At 42.6% G+C, this 18,068-nt stretch overlaps 1 protein-coding gene across 3 annotated transcripts in view; it reads right to left on the bottom strand.

Moving 5' to 3' along the window:
- LOC129862410 (engulfment and cell motility protein 3-like) overlaps positions 1–18,068 on the bottom strand; it is a 52,784-nt gene that overhangs the window by 23,832 nt on the left and 10,884 nt on the right. For all 3 annotated transcript variants that reach the window (XM_055934062.1, XM_055934064.1, XM_055934063.1), the window contains exons 5-14: positions 16,163–16,213; positions 15,708–15,877; positions 14,762–14,861; positions 14,269–14,420; positions 13,939–14,017; positions 2,212–2,262; positions 1,885–2,007; positions 1,554–1,676; positions 1,268–1,372; positions 982–1,090 (exon numbers count right to left, since the gene is read on the bottom strand). In XM_055934062.1, coding sequence (XP_055790037.1) covers positions 982–1,090; positions 1,268–1,372; positions 1,554–1,676; positions 1,885–2,007; positions 2,212–2,262; positions 13,939–14,017; positions 14,269–14,420; positions 14,762–14,861; positions 15,708–15,877; positions 16,163–16,213 — 1,063 coding nt within the window. The remainder of the gene's footprint in view (positions 1–981; positions 1,091–1,267; positions 1,373–1,553; positions 1,677–1,884; positions 2,008–2,211; positions 2,263–13,938; positions 14,018–14,268; positions 14,421–14,761; positions 14,862–15,707; positions 15,878–16,162; positions 16,214–18,068) is intronic.

The raw sequence follows: 18,068 nt of genomic DNA, 5'->3' as shown, positions 1-18,068 counted from the left end.
TAATTACAATGAGGGCCTACTCCGCCCAATTGGGCTCCCAATCACAGCCGGATATGATGCAGCCTGGATTTGAACCAGGTAGTACAGGTGAGATGCAGTGTCTTAGACCACTGCGACACTCGGGAGCCCACATTAGACCGCTGGAAATGTGTCCTTTGGTCTGATGAGTCCGAATTTGAGATTTTTGATTCGAACCGCCGTGTCTTTGTGAGTCGCAGAGTAGGTGGTTCCCACTGTGAAGCATTGGAGGAGTAGGTGTGATGTTGCTTTGCTGGTGACACTGTCAGTGATTTATTTGGAATTCAAGGCAAACTTAACAAACAGTGACCCAACACACCTCCAGACTGTGTAAGGGCTAGTTGACCAAGAAGGAGAGTGATGGAGTGCCGCATCAGATGACCTGGATCCACAATGCCCCGACCTCAACTCAATTGAGATGTTTTGGGATGAGTTGGACCGCAGAGTGAAGGAAAAGCAGCCAACAAGTGCTCAGCATATGTGGGAACTCCTTCAAGACTGTTGGAAAAGCATTCCAGGTGAATATGGTTGAGAGAATGCCCAGAGTGTGCAAAGCTGTCATCAAGGCAAATGGTGGCTACTTTGAAGAATATAAAATACAAATTATTTTTGGATTTGTTTAACACTTTTTTGGTTACTACATCATTCCATATGCGTTATTTCATAGTTTTGATGTCGTCACTAGTATTCTTCAATGTAGAAAATAGTACAAATAAAGAAAAACCCTTGAATGAGTAGGTGTGTCCAAATTCATGACTGGTACTGTATGTTTCCAGTACAGACCCAATGCACCCATACACAGATGTATCCATACTGTGTGAACTCACACCAGCATGTAGACACTAACAGCTGAAAGTCATAAGTAGAGGAAACATGCCTGACATCAGTGGGAAAAAAGCAAGACCTGGCTTAACCTGTCTTAAATACATGTAGGCCTACATGTACGAGCTCAGGTTGACTTACGGGGCTCTCCGATGCGTAGGATCTCACACAAGATGAGAGTCAGCTGGATGCTGCTACGGGCGAATGGACACTCGTGCTTATCCTCCCTACTGCTGTTTTCTAGAACAAACTGAGAGAAAGAGACAGAGACAGAGAGAGACAGAGAGAGAAATAAAACAAGATAAATAAATAGTCAGAGGATGACAAATACTTAACCCTCTCCCTAACAAAGACACATGATTGTCCCTTTAACTCCCTCCCGCCCTCTGTTCCTACCCTATCTTCCCTTTCCCCTCCCTCTGCTCACCCTGCTGTAGGCATCGGGGTAGCGGGAGGCGAAGTAGGCCATAGTGTCCAGAGCCAGCAGGCCAGGAGGGGCCCGCAGCAGGTCCTGACCTGGGTTACTGTTGTTCTTTAGAGAGAGAAGACAGAACAGGAATAAAACAAACTCTGTATGGAGGGAGACAATGGTTTGGAGAGACAAGAGTAAGACTCAGAGAAGTTTATTAATATGTATATGTAGGACACACAGAGGCTGAATGAGAGTGACTGATTGAGGTGGTGGTAAGTAGAATCCCATGGAGTAGACTCACAGAGAAGCCCAGCTTCTTGAACTCCTTGGCACAGAGAGAGCGCCGTCGCTCATGACTCAAGCTGTTCTCACTCTCCGTCTCGAAGGCTGCCTGCCGCAGGCCGTGTAGAATCTCCCTCTGGTCCTATGGGAGGAGAGGGAGGAAGGGGAAGGATGGAAAGATAACAGTAGAGAGACACAATGGTCCAATATAAGGGAGTATGGTACTGTATGACTAAGTGGATTTCAAGGATACTTAGTAAGCACTAGTCAGTACTCTCTCCTGGGGCGCGAAGAGGCAGTGATTTCCAGGTGTAGGAGGGGTCAGAAGTCAGGGAGGTCATCTATCTCACCTGGTTGTAGGAGTCCAGGGGCATCCTCATGCGAGGCTCCAGGTGGTTCAGAGTGACAGACTGAAGGACATACAGGTAGTGGGCCATCTCATCCCCCACGGAGGCAGAACTATGGATAATGTTCTGTGGGTCACAACAAACCATGAGCCATAGGTTCAAGACAGTAGAATATTTACTATGGATAAAATGACTGGAAGAAGACCAAAAAATTGCTACATAGAAGATTTAATGAAAGACAATTGCATTTCCCCAATTTTACATTCTACTGGATGCAATGACAGTAAGGTGCCCTTGTACCTCAATCTCGAACATTCAAGGTGGCTTTACCTTATAGATGTACTGTCGAAGATTCTTCATTCCTAAGAAGGCAAACAGCTCCTGAAAACCAATATCATGTGTGTCATCACCAGATAACTACCACTGGCTATATCAGTTATTACTGAAATGCAGTGACACTACTTCCCCATAAGTAGGCGGTAAAAGCACTACAGTCACAAATCAGGTCAGGACTCTGCCACCAGTGACATAATGGTCACATAAATCTGAACAAAACCCTTTGTTTTGAACAGACTCACTCAAACTGATTAACTTGTACCTCCCTCTGGAAAACAGAGCAGGCGAGGGAGAGAAGAAAGAAAGAGACAGACAGAGAGAGAGAGTGGGAGACAGAGAGAGTGGGAGACAGAGAGAGTGGGAGACAGAGAGAGACAGAGACAGAGAGAGAGACAGAGAGAGAGAGAGAGAGAGAGACAGAGAGGCAGAGAGAGAGAGAGAGAGAGAGAGAGAGAGAGAGAGAGAGAGACAGAGAGAGAGACAGACAGACAGACAGCCAGACAGACAGACAGACAGACAGACAGACAGACAGACAGACAGACAGACAGAAAGACAGAGAGAGAGAGAGAGAGAGAGAGAGAGAGAGAGAGAGAGACAGACAGACAGACAGACAGACAGACAGACAGACAGACAGAGACAGAGAGACAGAGACAGAGACAGTGAGAGAGGGAGCGAGAGAGGGAGTGAGAGAGGGAGCGAGAGAGAGACAGAGAGACAGACAGAGAGAGCGATACACAGAGAGAGAGCGAGAGAGAGACAGAGAGAGAGAGAGAGAGAGAGACAGACAGACAGACAGACAGACAGACAGAGAGAGAGCGAGAGAGAGACAGAGACAGTGAGAGAGGGAGCGAGAGAGAGACAGACAGAGAGAGCAATACACACAGAGAGAGAGAGAAACAGACAGAGAGAGAGAGAGAGAGAGGGAGCGAAAGAGAGACAGAAAGAGAGAGAGCAGAGCAGAGGTCACGATCAGATGAGCTCCTGCATTTTTCAGCATTTTCTTTAAAAAATATAGATTTAGAGTTAGATAAACTTGGATTTTTTGTCAGGAACACATACAGGATGCTACCCTCTACAACATAACCCTCACTTCAAATCAAAACTCAAAACCTACAACCTGATTTTGGACGGAATTACGGAATCACCTGAATGGTTCACAACTACCAAGGATTTTTATTCTTTCCAGCAAATTCTCTAGAAAACAACAGAAACCTGAAAACACCACCCAACCTGGAACTGAGTGAGTAATGTTTAGTCTGAAACTATATTCTATTTCCAAAAGCCAAGAAGGAAAACACATGACATTACTTTATAAGGACTGAATGCTAAGATAATTCTGCCAAGCTTGATACAGCTCCAACTAGCACTTACGTGTCAAGTGAGAGGTGTCAAAGACCATTAGCCCAACAATGGCAGGAGAGTCGAATAGTCTACCCCAACCAAATGGAGAGGCCTTAGAAGCTCCCTCCTGCTGTTCAGAGGTAATTAAAATACAGTACCCTGTGTATGTAAAGAATGATAAGGAAAGAAAAGATCACAAAATGAAGCTCCTTATGGAAAATCAAGAAACACTTTTTGCTGACTATTACAAAAATGGGAACATCAGCAACCTTATCTTCCACACAAACCATCCCCTGGCATGGCACAGTGCTATATTAGCACACTACCCCTCTGTTAAGAGAGGGGGGTTAACGAGGGGTGGAAACTCAGGATACTTGACAACGAGGACTCTGAGTCAGCTAACATAAATCGTTATAAGTCTGGAACAGTAATGGTACAGGGCAACCCCAAACAGTTTCAGCTGGACTTTCACCTAATCAAAGAATTAGCCCAGCAGGAGAAGCTCTCCCTTGATAAAGATACCCCCACCCCAAGCGGGTCAAACCAGGCCTCTTCATCATATAACCCCACAGACAAGTAACCCTCAGCAGACAGTCAACCTCCCAGTACAGAGTACTTCTCCCTCATTGAAATGAAGGATAAATTCACCCAGCTGGAGGTAAGGCAGGTGGAGCTAGAACAGCAGGTGATTACACTCCAGTCAACACAGACCCAGACAACAGTCCAGCACAACAACACCCCCTTAACCAGACCCGGAGTGCTGGAGGTGGAGAGAGACATATCTGCACTCTGGACTGTGGTGAGACAACTTCAACAGCAGAAAGAGCAGGAGCAGGAGCAGAACAGAGCACTAGAGGAGAGGAGCAGACTGCTGGAGGAGAGTGTGAGGGGGATGGAGGAGAGGATCAGACTGCTGGAGGAGAGGTTGAGGGGGAAGGCGTATGACAGAGAACAACCCACTAGAGAGGTGGCCATCCCCACAGAGAAGCCAGCAGAACAGCCCACCTCAGCACCCGACAAAAGTCTCGACACCACAGCAGAACAGTCCACACCAGACCCTGACCATAGAGTCGACATCACAGCAGAACAGACAAATGAAAAACCCCAAACCCAGCAGCTCTCACCCCCTCTGAGCACCACCCCTGTCAGCCACCCTGATAGCCCTCCTGACAACCCCCCGACACCCACTGAGGACAAACACAAGACACAGATTGTTCTCCTTATGGACTCAAATGGGAAATATATAGAAGAAGAAAAACTTTTGCCCAAACACAGTGTGTCTAAACTCTGGTGTCCAAACACCCAGTGCGCCCTAGACCTTCTGTCTGAGGACAAACTAGGCTCACCTAGCCACATAATAATACACATAGGCACAAACGACCTGAGAGCACAGCAGGAAAGGGTGGCCACAGCACTGAAGGGAGTGATTGAAAAAGCTTCTTCTACTTTCCCCATTGCACAGGTGGTTATCTCCACCCTGCTACCACGAGAAGACTTCCACCCTGCTACAATACAGCGGGTAAACACAAGCATTTCCCGTGACTGTGCCTCAAAACCAAATGTTTTCCTGGCCCACCACTCCACCCTGGACTTGAACAGCCTCTATGACCAGGTCCACCTATACAAGGCAGCAGTGCCCACCTTCGCCCGGACTCTAATGGACATCGCTCTCAAACGCAGCCCCAACACTTCACACAGGAGCAACAGATCAATAGACACCCCACCCAGACCAGCGAGACACCCTCCAAGACCTGCAGGACCCCCCCCCCCGGACCTACACATAGAGGACCCATGCCAAGAGGACTTACATCCAGACCACAGCACCCCCAGACACATCCACACCCCCACCCCAACCAATCAACACCCCCCCACATCAACAATGCCCACACCCCATTTAGGGCCCCTCAGATCAGACCTATGCCACTCCTGCCCACCCCATGCACCCCACCCCCGCAAAGGGGGCATCAACATGGAAGTCACACATATGCCCAGGTAGTGAGCGGGCAAACAGGCCCAACCCCCACTCTTACACTCGCCCAAGCCAACGGCATGTACCAGATGCTCAGCAGGCTCTGCTCACACTTACTGGCCTGAGGCCAAACCACGACCAACAACATTGGACACTTTATGGAACAAAAAGCCTTCACTATATCATCCTGGAATATCCAAGGCCTGAGGTCATTTGCCTTTGACCTAAAGAGCAGGAACCCGGACTTCACCAAAGAAATCGGTAATACAGACATTGTCATCCTGCAAGAAACATGGTATAGAGGAGACGGACTCACTGGTTGCCCTCTAGGTTACAGAGAGCTGGTAGTCCCATCCACCAAACTACCAGGTGTGAAACAGGGAAGGGACTCAGGGGGTATGCTAATTTGGTACAGAGCAGACCTAACTCACTCTATTAAATTAATCAAAACAGGAACATTTTACATTTGGCTAGAAATTCAAAAGGAAATTATCTTAACAGAGAAAAATGTCCTTCTGTGTGCTACCTATATCCCCCCACTAGAATCCCCATACTTTAATGAAGACAGCTTCTCCATCCTGGAGGGAGAAATCAATCATTTCCAGGCCCAGGGACATGTATTAGTCTGTGGCGACCTAAATGCCAGAACTGGACAAGAACCTGACACCCTCAGCACACAGGGGGACAAACACCTGCCTGCAGGTGACAGCATTCCCTCCCCCATATGCCCCCCTAGGCACAACTATGACAACATAACCAACAAAAACGGGTCACAACTCCTGCAGCTCTGTCGCACGCTGGGTATGTACATAGTCAATGGTAGGCTTCGAGGGGACTCCTATGGTAGGCACACCTATAGCTCATCTCTTGGCAGTAGCACTGTAGACTACTCTATCACTGACCTCAACCCAGAGTCTCTCAGAGCGTTCACAGTCAGCCCACTGACACCCCTATCAGACCACAGCAAAATCACAGTCTACTTGAACAGAGCAATACTCAATCATGAGGCATCAAAGCCAAAGGAACTGAGTAACATTAAGAAATGCTATAGATGGAAGGAATGCAGTTTGGAAACCTACCAAAAAACAATTAGGCAACAACAAATTCAATTCCTTTTAGACAATTTCCTGGGTAAAACGTTCCACTGCAATAGTGAAGGTGTAAACTCGGCAGTAGAAAATCTTAACAGTATATTTGACCTCTCAGCTTCCCTATCAAATCTAAAAATCTCAAATAGAAAACCGAAGAAAATGAACAACAATGACAAATGGTTTGATGAAGAATGTAAAAACCTAAGAAAGAAATTGAGAAACCTGTCCAACCAAAAACATAGAGACCCGGAAAACCTGAGTCTACGCCTTCACTATGGTGAATCACTAAAACAATACAGAAATACACTACGGAAAAAGAAGGAACAGCACGTCAGAAATCAGCTCAATGTAATTGAAGAATCCATAGACTCTAACCAATTCTGGGAAAATTGGAAAACACTAAACAAACAACAACACAAAGAATTATCTATCCAAAATGGAGATGTATGGGTAAACCACTTCTCCAATCTTTTTGGCTCTATAACAAAGAATAAAAGAGCAAAAACATATACATGATCAAATACAAATCCTAGAATCACCTATTAAAGACTACCAGAACCCACTGGATTCTCCAATTACCTTGAATGAGTTACAGGACAAAATAAAAACCCTCCAACCCAAAAAAGCCTGTGGTGTTGATGGTATCCTTAATGAAATGATCAAATATACAGACAACAAATTCCAATTGGCTATACTAAAACTCTTTAACATCGTCCTTAGCTCTGGCATCTTCCCCAATATTTGGAACCAAGGACTGATCACCCCAATCCACAAAAGTGGAGACAAATTTGACCCCAATAACTACCGTGGAATATGCGTCAACAGCAACCTTGGGAAAATCCTCTGCATTATCATTAACAGCAGACTCGTACATTTCCTCAATGAAAACAATGTACTGAGCAAATGTCAAATTGGCTTTTTACCAAATTACCGTACAACAGACCATGTATTCACCCTACACACCCTAATTGACAACCAAACAAACCAAAACAAAGGCAAAGTCTTCTCATGCTTTGTTGATTTCAAAAAAGCCTTAGACTCAATTTGGCATGAGGGTCTGCTGTACAAATTGATGGAAAGTGGTGTTGGGGGTAAAACATACGACATTATAAAGTCCATGTACACAAACAACAAGTGTGCGGTTAAAATTGGCAAAAAACACACACATTTCTTCACACAGGGTCGTGGGGTGAGACAAGGATGCAGCTTAAAACCTGTTGAGGATGGGGGCGCTGTTGAGACTATTTATGCTAATTGTGTAATTTTTGAAACGGCTTCCCACAAAATCCTTGATCGTACAATATGCATATTATTATTATTATTGGATAGAAAACAGTCTATAGTTTCTATAGGAGTTGAAATTTTGTCTCTAAGTGGAACAGAGCCCATTCTACAGCAATTTCCCTGACATGGAGTCAGATTTCAGAAATGTTGGCCACTGTTCTGAAGTCAGTTAAAAGGGCACTGTTATTGCTATGACTATACGGACACTTCTTACGTCTTCCCCTGGATGCCTTTACGTGATGACGATTCCAATGGGGTCGATTGCGCGTTCACAGGCACTACAAATGAAAAAAACCTGTAGCTAGCAAGTCATTTCTTGGTGCGTAACGCGCGTGGAAGACACCGACCCGCTCCTGTTCCAAGCGTTAGTTTAGCCTGTTATATTTCTCCGGTCATCTTTTCACTCGTTATAGGAGTTAAAAACATCATAAGGTAGTTAATTTAAAGCGTTTTATAGCAATTTATATTCGTTTAGTGCGATTTTGGGACATTTATTTTTGAAACGATGTGAATAGCCGGGCACGCTTTTCAGTTCATCCCGAACGCAGTTGGCATTTCCACATGGCAAGAGGACAGCTTTCCACCAAAAGACGATTACTCCCAAGAAAGGATCCTTTGCCCAAGATACTGATGGAAGAACAGCTCATAGTAGGACATTTTTATTATGATAAATCGTGTTTCTGTCGAAACATTTTAGTGGCTTAGGACGCCATGTTTTTTGACGTAGCTTCGCTTGGCGCAAACTGTATTGAAAAGTAAGGATAAATTAAAAAATGTAATTCCGCAATTGTATTAAGAATTAAATTGTCTATCAATCCCTGTCCACCCTATATTTTTTAGTCACGTTTATGAGTATTTATGTATAAGAGTAGATCACTGTCTAAGTGGCGCAAGGACATTTTCTGACCAGCTGAGCTACATTTCACATTGTCTAACCATGATTTTGGTGGCTAAATATAAACGTTTTCGATCAAACTCTATATGGATTGTGTAATATGATGTTACAGGAGTGTCATCTGAAGAATTCTGAGAAGGTTAGTGAAAAAATTAATATATTTTTGGCGATGTTGACGTTATCGCTCACTTGGGCTAGAATCAATGCTGGGCTGCTATGTGCTATATGCTATGCTAATATAACGATTTATTGTGTTTTCGCTGTAAGACACTTAGAAAATCTGAAATATTGTCTGTATTCACAGGATCTGTGTCTTTCGATTCGTGTATGCTGTGTATTTTTACGAAATGTTTGATGATTAGTAAGTAGGTAAACACGTTGCTCTAAGTAGTTTTTCTATTCCATTTGTGACGGTGGGTGCAATTGTAACCTATGCCATCTACCTGAAATATGCACTTTTTTCTAACAAAACCTATCCCATACCATAAATATGTTATCAGACTGTCATCTGATGAGTTTTTTTGTTGGTTAGGGGCTATAAATATCTTAGTTTAGCCGAATTGGTGATGGCTACTGGTGTTGGTGGACAAATAAAAGATGGTGGATTATGCTAATGTGTTTTTAGGTAATAGATGTACATCTTTACATATTGTGTCTTCCCTGTAAAACATTTTAAAAATTGGACATGTTGACTGGATTCACAAGATCTGTGTCTTTCATTAGCTGTATTGGACTTTAATGTGTGAAAGTTAAATATTTTAAAAGAATATTTTTTTTGAATTTCGCGGCACTGGTTTTTCAGTGGGGGGGGGGGGGGGCGCCGCTAGCGGCACGCTGATCCTAGACAGGTTAAGCCCCACCCTCTTCAACATATATATCAACGAATTGGCGCGGGCACTAGAACAGTCTGCAGCACCCGGCCTCACCCTACTAGAATCCGAAGTCAAATGTCTACTGTTTGCTGATGATCTGGTGCTTCTGTCACCAACCAAGGAGGGCCTACAGCAGCACCTAGATCTTCTGCACAGATTCTGCCAGACCTGGGCCCTGACAGTAAATCTCAGTAAGACCAAAATAATGGTGTTCCAAAAAAGGTCCAGTCGCCAGGACCACAAATTCCATCTAGACACTGTTGCCCTAGAGCACACAAAAAACTATACATACCTCGGCCTAAACATCAGCGCCACAGGTAACTTCCACAAAGCTGTGAACGATCTGAGAGACAAGGCAAGAAGGGCATTCTATGCCATCAAAAGCAACATAAATTTCAACATACCAATTAGGATCTGGCTAAAAATACTTGAATCAGTCATAGAGCCCATCGCCCTTTATGGTTGTGAGGTCTGGGGTCCGCTCACCAACCAAGACTTCACAAAATGGGACAAACACCAAATTGAGACTCTGCATGCAGAATTCTGCAAAAATATCCTCCGTGTACAACCTAGAACACCAAATAATGCATGCAGAGCAGAATTAGGTCGATACCCACTAATTATCAAAATCCAGAAAAGAGCCGTTAAATTCTACAACCACCTAAAAGGAAGCGATTCCCAAACCTTCCATAACAAAGCCATCACCTACAGAGAGATGAACCTGGAGAAGAGTCCCCTAAGCAAGCTGGTCCTAGGGCTCTGTTCACAAACACAAACACACCCCACAGAGCCCCAGGACAACAGCACAATTAGACCCAACCAAATCATGAGAAAACAAAAAGATAATTACTTGACACATTGGAAAGAATTAACAAAAAAAAACAGAGCAAACTAGAATGATATTTGGCCCTAAACAGAGAATACACAGTGGCAGAATACCTGACCACTTTGACTGTCCCAAACTTATGGAAAGCTTTGACTATGTACATACTCAGTGAGCATAGCCTTGCTATTGAGAAAGGTCGCCGTAGGCAGACATGGCTCTCAAGAGAAGACAGGCTATGTGCTCACTGCTCTCAAGAGAAGACAGGCTATGTGCTCACTGCTCACAAAATGAGGTGGAAACTGAGCTGCACTTCCTAACCTCCTGCCAAATGTATGACCATATTAGAGACACATATTTCCCTCAGATCACACAGACCCACAAAGAATTCGAAAACAAATCCAATTTTGATAAAGTCTCATATCTACTGGGTGAAATTCCACAGTGTGCCATCACATCAGCAAGATTTGTGACCTGTTGCCACAAGAAAAGGGCAACCAGTGAAGAACAAACACCATTGTAAATACAACCCATATTTATGCTTATTTATTTTCCCTTGTGTACTTTAACTTTTTATGGCTGCAGGGGCAGTATTGAGTAGCTCTGATTAAAGGTGCCCATTTCAAACGGCCTCATACTCAATTCTTGCTTGTACAATACGCATATTATTATTACTATTGGATAGAAAACACTCTCTAGTTTCTAAAACCGTTTGAATTATATCTGTGAGTCAAACAGAACTCATTTGGCACAAACTTCCTGACTGGGAAGTGAAAAGTCTGAAATTGATGCTCTGTTCTACTTCCTGCCTATACATGGGCATGATACGTAAGAGTATACGTGCACTTCATAGACCTTCCCTGGATGTCAAGAGGCTGTGAGAGAAGAAATTTCGTGTTTATCTTGGTCTGAATTGGAATACAAGCTCTTTGTATGACGTGTTTCTCATTTCCGGTACTCTTGGGAGCGCGAGGTGGACAGTGGGATTGCCTTCTGTTTAGCTGCCGTTATGGACGACTACTATCTCCGGCTCTGATTTTATTTGATACATGTGACCATATCATGGTAAAGTATGTTTTTTCAATATAGTTTAATCAGATTATTGAAATTTTTTCGGGAGTTTTGCCGTGTTCCGTTCTCTGACTTTGTTGACGATGGAGAGATCCGTGCCACTTGGCTAGTGCGCGTGCTAAATCAAGAGGGAAAGTTGCCGTTCTAAATCCAAACAACGACTGTTCTGGACAAAGGACCCCTTGTCCAACATTCTGATGGAAGATCAGCAAAAGTAAGAAACATTTTATGATGCTATTTCATATATCTGTCGTAGATGTGAACTAGTCGTCGGCGCCCAAGTGTTTCTGGCTATTGTGCTAAGCTAATATAACGCTACATTTTGTTTTCGCTGTAAAACACTTAATAAATCGGAAATATTGGCTGGAATCACAAGATGCCTGTCTTTCATTTGCTGTACACTATGTATTTTTCAGAAATGTTTTATGATGAGTAATTAGGTATTTGACGTTGGTGTCTGTAGTTTTATGGCTGCTTTCGGTGCAATTTCTGATTGTAGCTGCAATGTAAACTATGATTTATACCTGAAATATGCACATTTTTCTAACAAAACATATGCTATACATTAAATATGTTATCAGACTGTCATCTGATGAAGTTGTTTCTTGGTTAGTGGCTATTTATATCTTTATTTGGTCGAATTTGTGATAGCTACTGATGGAGTAAAAAACTGGTGGAGTAAAAAAAGTGGTGTCTTTTGCTAACGTGGTTAGCTAATAGATTTACATTTTGTGTCTTCCCTGTAAAACATTTTAAAAATCGGACATGTTGGCTGGATTCACAAGATGTGTACCTTTCATATGCTGTATTGGACTTGTTAATGTGTGAAAGTTAAATATTAAAAAAATATATATTTTGAATTTCGCGCCCTGCACTTGAGCTGGCTGTTGTCATAAGTGTACCGACGTCGGGCTTGCAGCCATAAGAAGTTAACCATTTGTACATTGTTACAACACTGTATATATACAATATGACATTTGTGATGTCTTTATTGTTTTGAAACTTCTGTATGTGTAATGTTTACTGTTAATTTTTATTGTTCATTTAACTTTTGTATATTATCTACCTCACTTGCTTTGGCAATGTTAACACATGTTTCCCATGCCAATAAAGCCCCTTGAATTGAATTGAATTGACAGAGACAGAGAGAGAAAGCAGGGCATTCTGCGCGATTAAAAAACAAATTCAAATTGAAATACCTAATCGAATGTGTCATTGAACCAATTGCACTTTATGGCAGCGAGGAGTGCGGTCCACTTACAAAACAAGATTTCACCCAATGGGACAAACCCCCCATTGAAACCCTACATGCCGAGTTCTGTAAGATTCTCCTACATGTCCAGAAGAAAACTACAAACAGTGCATGTAGGGCAAAATTAAGCCAATATCCAATAATAATAAAAACTTTTAAAAAAGCAATTAAGTTTTAGAAACATCTAAAATACAGTGACCCCCTCTCATATCATTACCAATCCCTTCAATCCCAAGAGCTGAGCAAAGAAAAGAGTCCCCTCATCCAGCTGGTCCTGGGGCTGCGTTCACAAACTTGTTCTACTAACACACTGAAGCCTCAGGACCAGAACATCCAATCAATCAGATCAAACCAAATTACAACACAGTCAAAACAAAACAACATTACTTATTGGGAAATGCAAACACAATCACAAAGCAAAATGCAGTGCTATCTGGGCCTATATCGACAGTACACCGTGGCAAACTATGCGACCATGGTTACTGATTAAAACCTTAGAAAAACCTTGAGAAAGTACAGGCTCAGTGAGCACAGCCTTGCCATTGAGAAGGGTAGACACAGAAAAACATGTCTCCCTGTAGAGGAAAGGCTGTGCACCACAGCAGAACCCAAGACAGAGCTGCAATTCCTGACAAAAACCCTTATTCAAGGTTTCAAAGACCTCTCTGATGAGGATAGGCTATCTGTCCTGTTGGGGGAGGACGCAGAGAGCTGTGGGTTGGCAGCACACTACATTGCTGCTTGCCATAAGATGAGGGACAGTGTCTGACAGACCAACCAACCTGCACACGTCCTCTATGTTTATTGTTATTGTTCAATGTATGGTTATTTTGACCCTTGGTTATTGTTGTCCCGCTGAGAATATTGATTACTATTATTAATTATGTTAATATTGTAAATCTCCAAAGTAAGCATTATATACATTGTTACGTCATGCCAATAAAGCAAATTGAATTAAATGAAATTGAGAGAGAGACAGAGAGAGACAGGGAGAAAGACAGAGAGGGAGAGACAGAGAGGGAGATCCAGACAGAGAAAGAGAAAGAGAGAGAAAGAGCAAGAGAGAGAGAGAGAGAGAGAGAGAGAGAGAGAGAGAGAGAGAGGAAATAGAGACCATTCTTACCTGTCTGTCTGCATCTCCAGCAGTCTGTAGTAGAGCCATGAGGAGGGCCATGGCTTTGGTTTGAATCTGTTGGTTTGTCCTGGAATAAAAGAGAGTGTATGGGTGGGCATAATGAGAGATGGGAGAGAGTAGTATGTGTGTGTATTTCTTAGATGAACTGTAGACTTCAGACCCTGGACAAGCTTATCATTACATTTTCCTGAGGTACATTTAACCTTAAAATTATTTAGAGATGAGGGTCTATGTGTGTAAGCAGGTATAAGCACACTCATTCATTGGAGGTAAAGCAGGTTTTTCCCACAATTCTATCCATGGATGACACACACTTACACCTGTAGATGTGAGAGGAGTCTCTCCAGAGTGACCTCCTGCTTGACCTGCTGGAAGAGGCTGCTGCTGCTCAGCACCATGCTCTCCAGGATGGCCAGGGACACCTGCTGGATGGACGCGTCCAGCACCTTGGCATTGACGAAGTTAGCAATCTGATAGGTACCAGGAAACAGACACAGGATACAGTTAGTATAGAAGGGCACAGATAGCAGAGTAGGATAGTAGTGGGATAGAATGCGATGGGGATATAATAGGTTGAAACTGAGTGCGGAGAGTCAGTCCCATGACTAGTGGTCACCAGAGCTCCTATCAGACATTTCTTCATGGTCAAACATTACACACATTAACATTATGGGTCGGTTTCCCAGACGAAGATTAAGCCTAGTCCGAGGAACCAACCCTAAATGTCTAATTCCTTACTTTCTTACTCCTGATATATATTTAATTCTCCTCCTCCACTTAGGTTAAAGAAGCCAATAGTTTAGGAACCTACCTTCTTGATGAAGACAGCAGAGAGATTCTCCCATGATACAATCCCATGGTCCATCAACTCCATGAAGCCTGTCAGTGTGTGGGTCATGATCAGAGGGGCCCTAACAGACAATACACACAACTCAGAATAAAATATTACAACTTCAGCAAATACAACATTGACAAAGAAAACCACAGACAGCCACTGACTATTTCCACTGATTTGGTTATAGGTGGCGAGATTAGGAGAGACTAGACCATACCAGGCTGAAATGTTTTCTCAGGTTTGGTAGGAATGTGTTTCATGCCTTCCCTGGGATTCAAGTGGTATAATAGAGGTATAATTGATTTGTGACTATAAGATATGTTACATCTTCAAAAGCATGAGGTCAAACTCATATCCTTGGATCTATCCATCCCTTGGTTGATTTTAATCAAACTAACCAAATCACTAACTACGCAACACAGAGCTGCATATTCTTCCTAGCCAATTCTCCATGCCAACTCAATGTTATTCTAGAATTCAACAGACGAACCCAACTACAGCTTCATTGAATTCCTCCACAGTAACTATGCTAACAGTATGAGGGGAAGGCCAGACTCAGCCCATACTTCACCCAGGGACGTGTTCCCACGTGAGGTAATCGTCTCATATCTCTGCGGCAGCATCTATCAAAGCACAGCATTCAACTGCAGCCAGCTAAAATATGCACTACCGCACTGCATTTCCCCCATCCCCCAAAATAACCACACACAGTCTGCTAGGAGAACAGGACAGACAGAGAAGCGCTCACTTATGTGAGTCTGCTGTCTCTGCTTTAAAGGTTAGTTGAAGAGAGAGTAGAGAGAGACAGAGACAAACACAAAGACACAGTGACATTATGAGAGACACAGAGACATATATAGAGACACAGGGACCTATAAAGAGACACAGAGACATATAGAGAGACACAGAGAAGGGAACTGACTCGTCAGCGTCCTCTACGATCTTCACCAGCAGAGAGTGGCCATCACGGCTGATAAACTCTTGGGCAAAAGTGACATCAGTGGACACGCAGGCCAGCTGCTTCAGCGAATCACAGCGCACACCTGAGTCTGAGCTCTGGATGCCCTTGTAGAGGTCCTCGGCACAACGGCCCTACAACACACACAGCATAAAAACACACAGACAAAGGATGGATGAAGTAGATATACCCATAATGTAATACAATTGCAATAGGCCTACATAGCGTGCAGACACACACACACACACACACACACACACAGACAGACAGACAGACAGACAGACAGACAGACAGACAGACAGACAGACAGACAGACAGACAGACAGACAGACAGACAGACAGACAGACAGACAGACAGACAGACAGAGCCAAGAGGGGATTATGTAAGGAACAGAGCATGGTTGGTTTGTTAGGCTCACCGGTGCCTTGGTCAGACGGAGAATGCAGCCATTCTTTATGTCCAGACGGTTCTAGAACATGAAGACCACAGAGCAGACACAATAACAAACATAGTCATACATGCAATGATTACTAATTTCACACTCCACTGAGGAACATGTACTGAACAAACATATACATGCAACAATTTCAAAGATTTTACTGAGTTACAGTTCATATAAGGAAATAAGTCAATTGAAAAAAATGAATTAGCCCCTAATCTATGGATATGTATTTGTTGGTCACAGATAACTCATAACTATATACAGTAGGTCTAGTATAACTATATGCAGTGGGTCGATAACAACTATATACAGTAGGTCTACTATAACTATATGCAGTAGGTCTGCTATAACTATATACAGTAGTTCTGCTATAACTTATGTAGCAGGCATTCTATATACAGTGCGTCTGCTATAACTTTATACAGTAGGTATACTATAAATATATACAGTAAGTATACTATAACTATTTACAGTAGACATTATATATACAGTAGGTCTACTATAACTATACACAGTAGATCTACTATAACAATATACAGTAGGTCTGCTATAACTATATACAGTAGGTCTGCTGTAACTATATGCAGTAGGTATTCTACATACAGTAGGTCTATTATAACTATATACAGTAGGTATATACTATACTATATACAACAGGTCTACAAAAACAATATACAGTAGGCCTGCTATAACCATATACAGTAGGTCTACCATAACTACATACAGAAGGTCTGCAATGATAAATACAGTAGGACTGCTACAACTATTTACAGTAGATCTGCAATAACTATATACAGTAGTTTTACTATAACTATACACATTATGTCTACTAAAACACATACAGTAGGTCTACCATATACAGTAGGTCTACTATAACCATATGAATATGTATATTATAACAATATACATTAGTTATGCTCTAACTATATACAGTAGGTATACTATAACTATATACAGTAGGTATACTATAAGAATATACAGTAGGTCTGCTATAACTATATACAGTAGGTCTGCTATAACTATATACAGTAGGTCTGCTATAACTATACACAATAGGTCTGCTGTGACTATATGCAGTACAGTAGGCATTCTATAAACAGTTGGTCTGCTATAACTATATATAGTAGAGCAACTATAACTATATACAGTAGCTATGCTATAACTATACTATAGGTCTACTATAGTATATACAACAGGTCTACAAAAACAATATACAGTAGTCCTGTATATCAGTAGTCCTGTATAGTAGTCCTGTATATCACGGCCCCTCTGCATTGCAGGGGCGGTTCCTCCTGCAGGCAGAGGAGGGTCGTTAGTGATTGGAGCCACCTGGGCTCAGGGTATTTAAACTGCTTCACTAATCACTTTTGTCTCTCTCTCTGCTCCTCCAGGTATGATCCTCTTTTGTTTGTTCCTTGGTAGTTTTACATAGTTTTCACTCAATGATTTTCACACACACAGATTCCCGCATCCCTGCACTTTACCCTACATTATGATACTTCCACACCTCATTCCCTTTTCTTTGTTTAAAGTTAATAGTTTTGGTTTAGAATAAAGAACCTTTTTAATTGGCCTATACCTGTTCGTGTCCCCTCATATTGGTCACAGGCTATGAGCCGGCCTGTGACAATATACAGTAGGTATACTATAACCATATACATTAGGCTTTCTAAATACAGTAGGTCTACTATAACAATATACAGTAGGTATACTATAACCATATACATTAGGCTTTCTAAATACAGTAGGTCTACTATAACTATACACAGTAGGTCTACTATAACTATACACAGTAGGTCTACTATAACAATATACAGTAGGTCTACTATAACCATATACAGTAGAACTGCTATAACTATACACAATAGGTCTGCTGTGACTA

This window comes from Salvelinus fontinalis, chromosome 9, assembly GCF_029448725.1.
Source record: "Salvelinus fontinalis isolate EN_2023a chromosome 9, ASM2944872v1, whole genome shotgun sequence".
Lineage (NCBI taxonomy): Eukaryota > Metazoa > Chordata > Actinopteri > Salmoniformes > Salmonidae > Salvelinus > Salvelinus fontinalis.
This window is presented reverse-complemented; position numbering and strand designations above follow the sequence as displayed.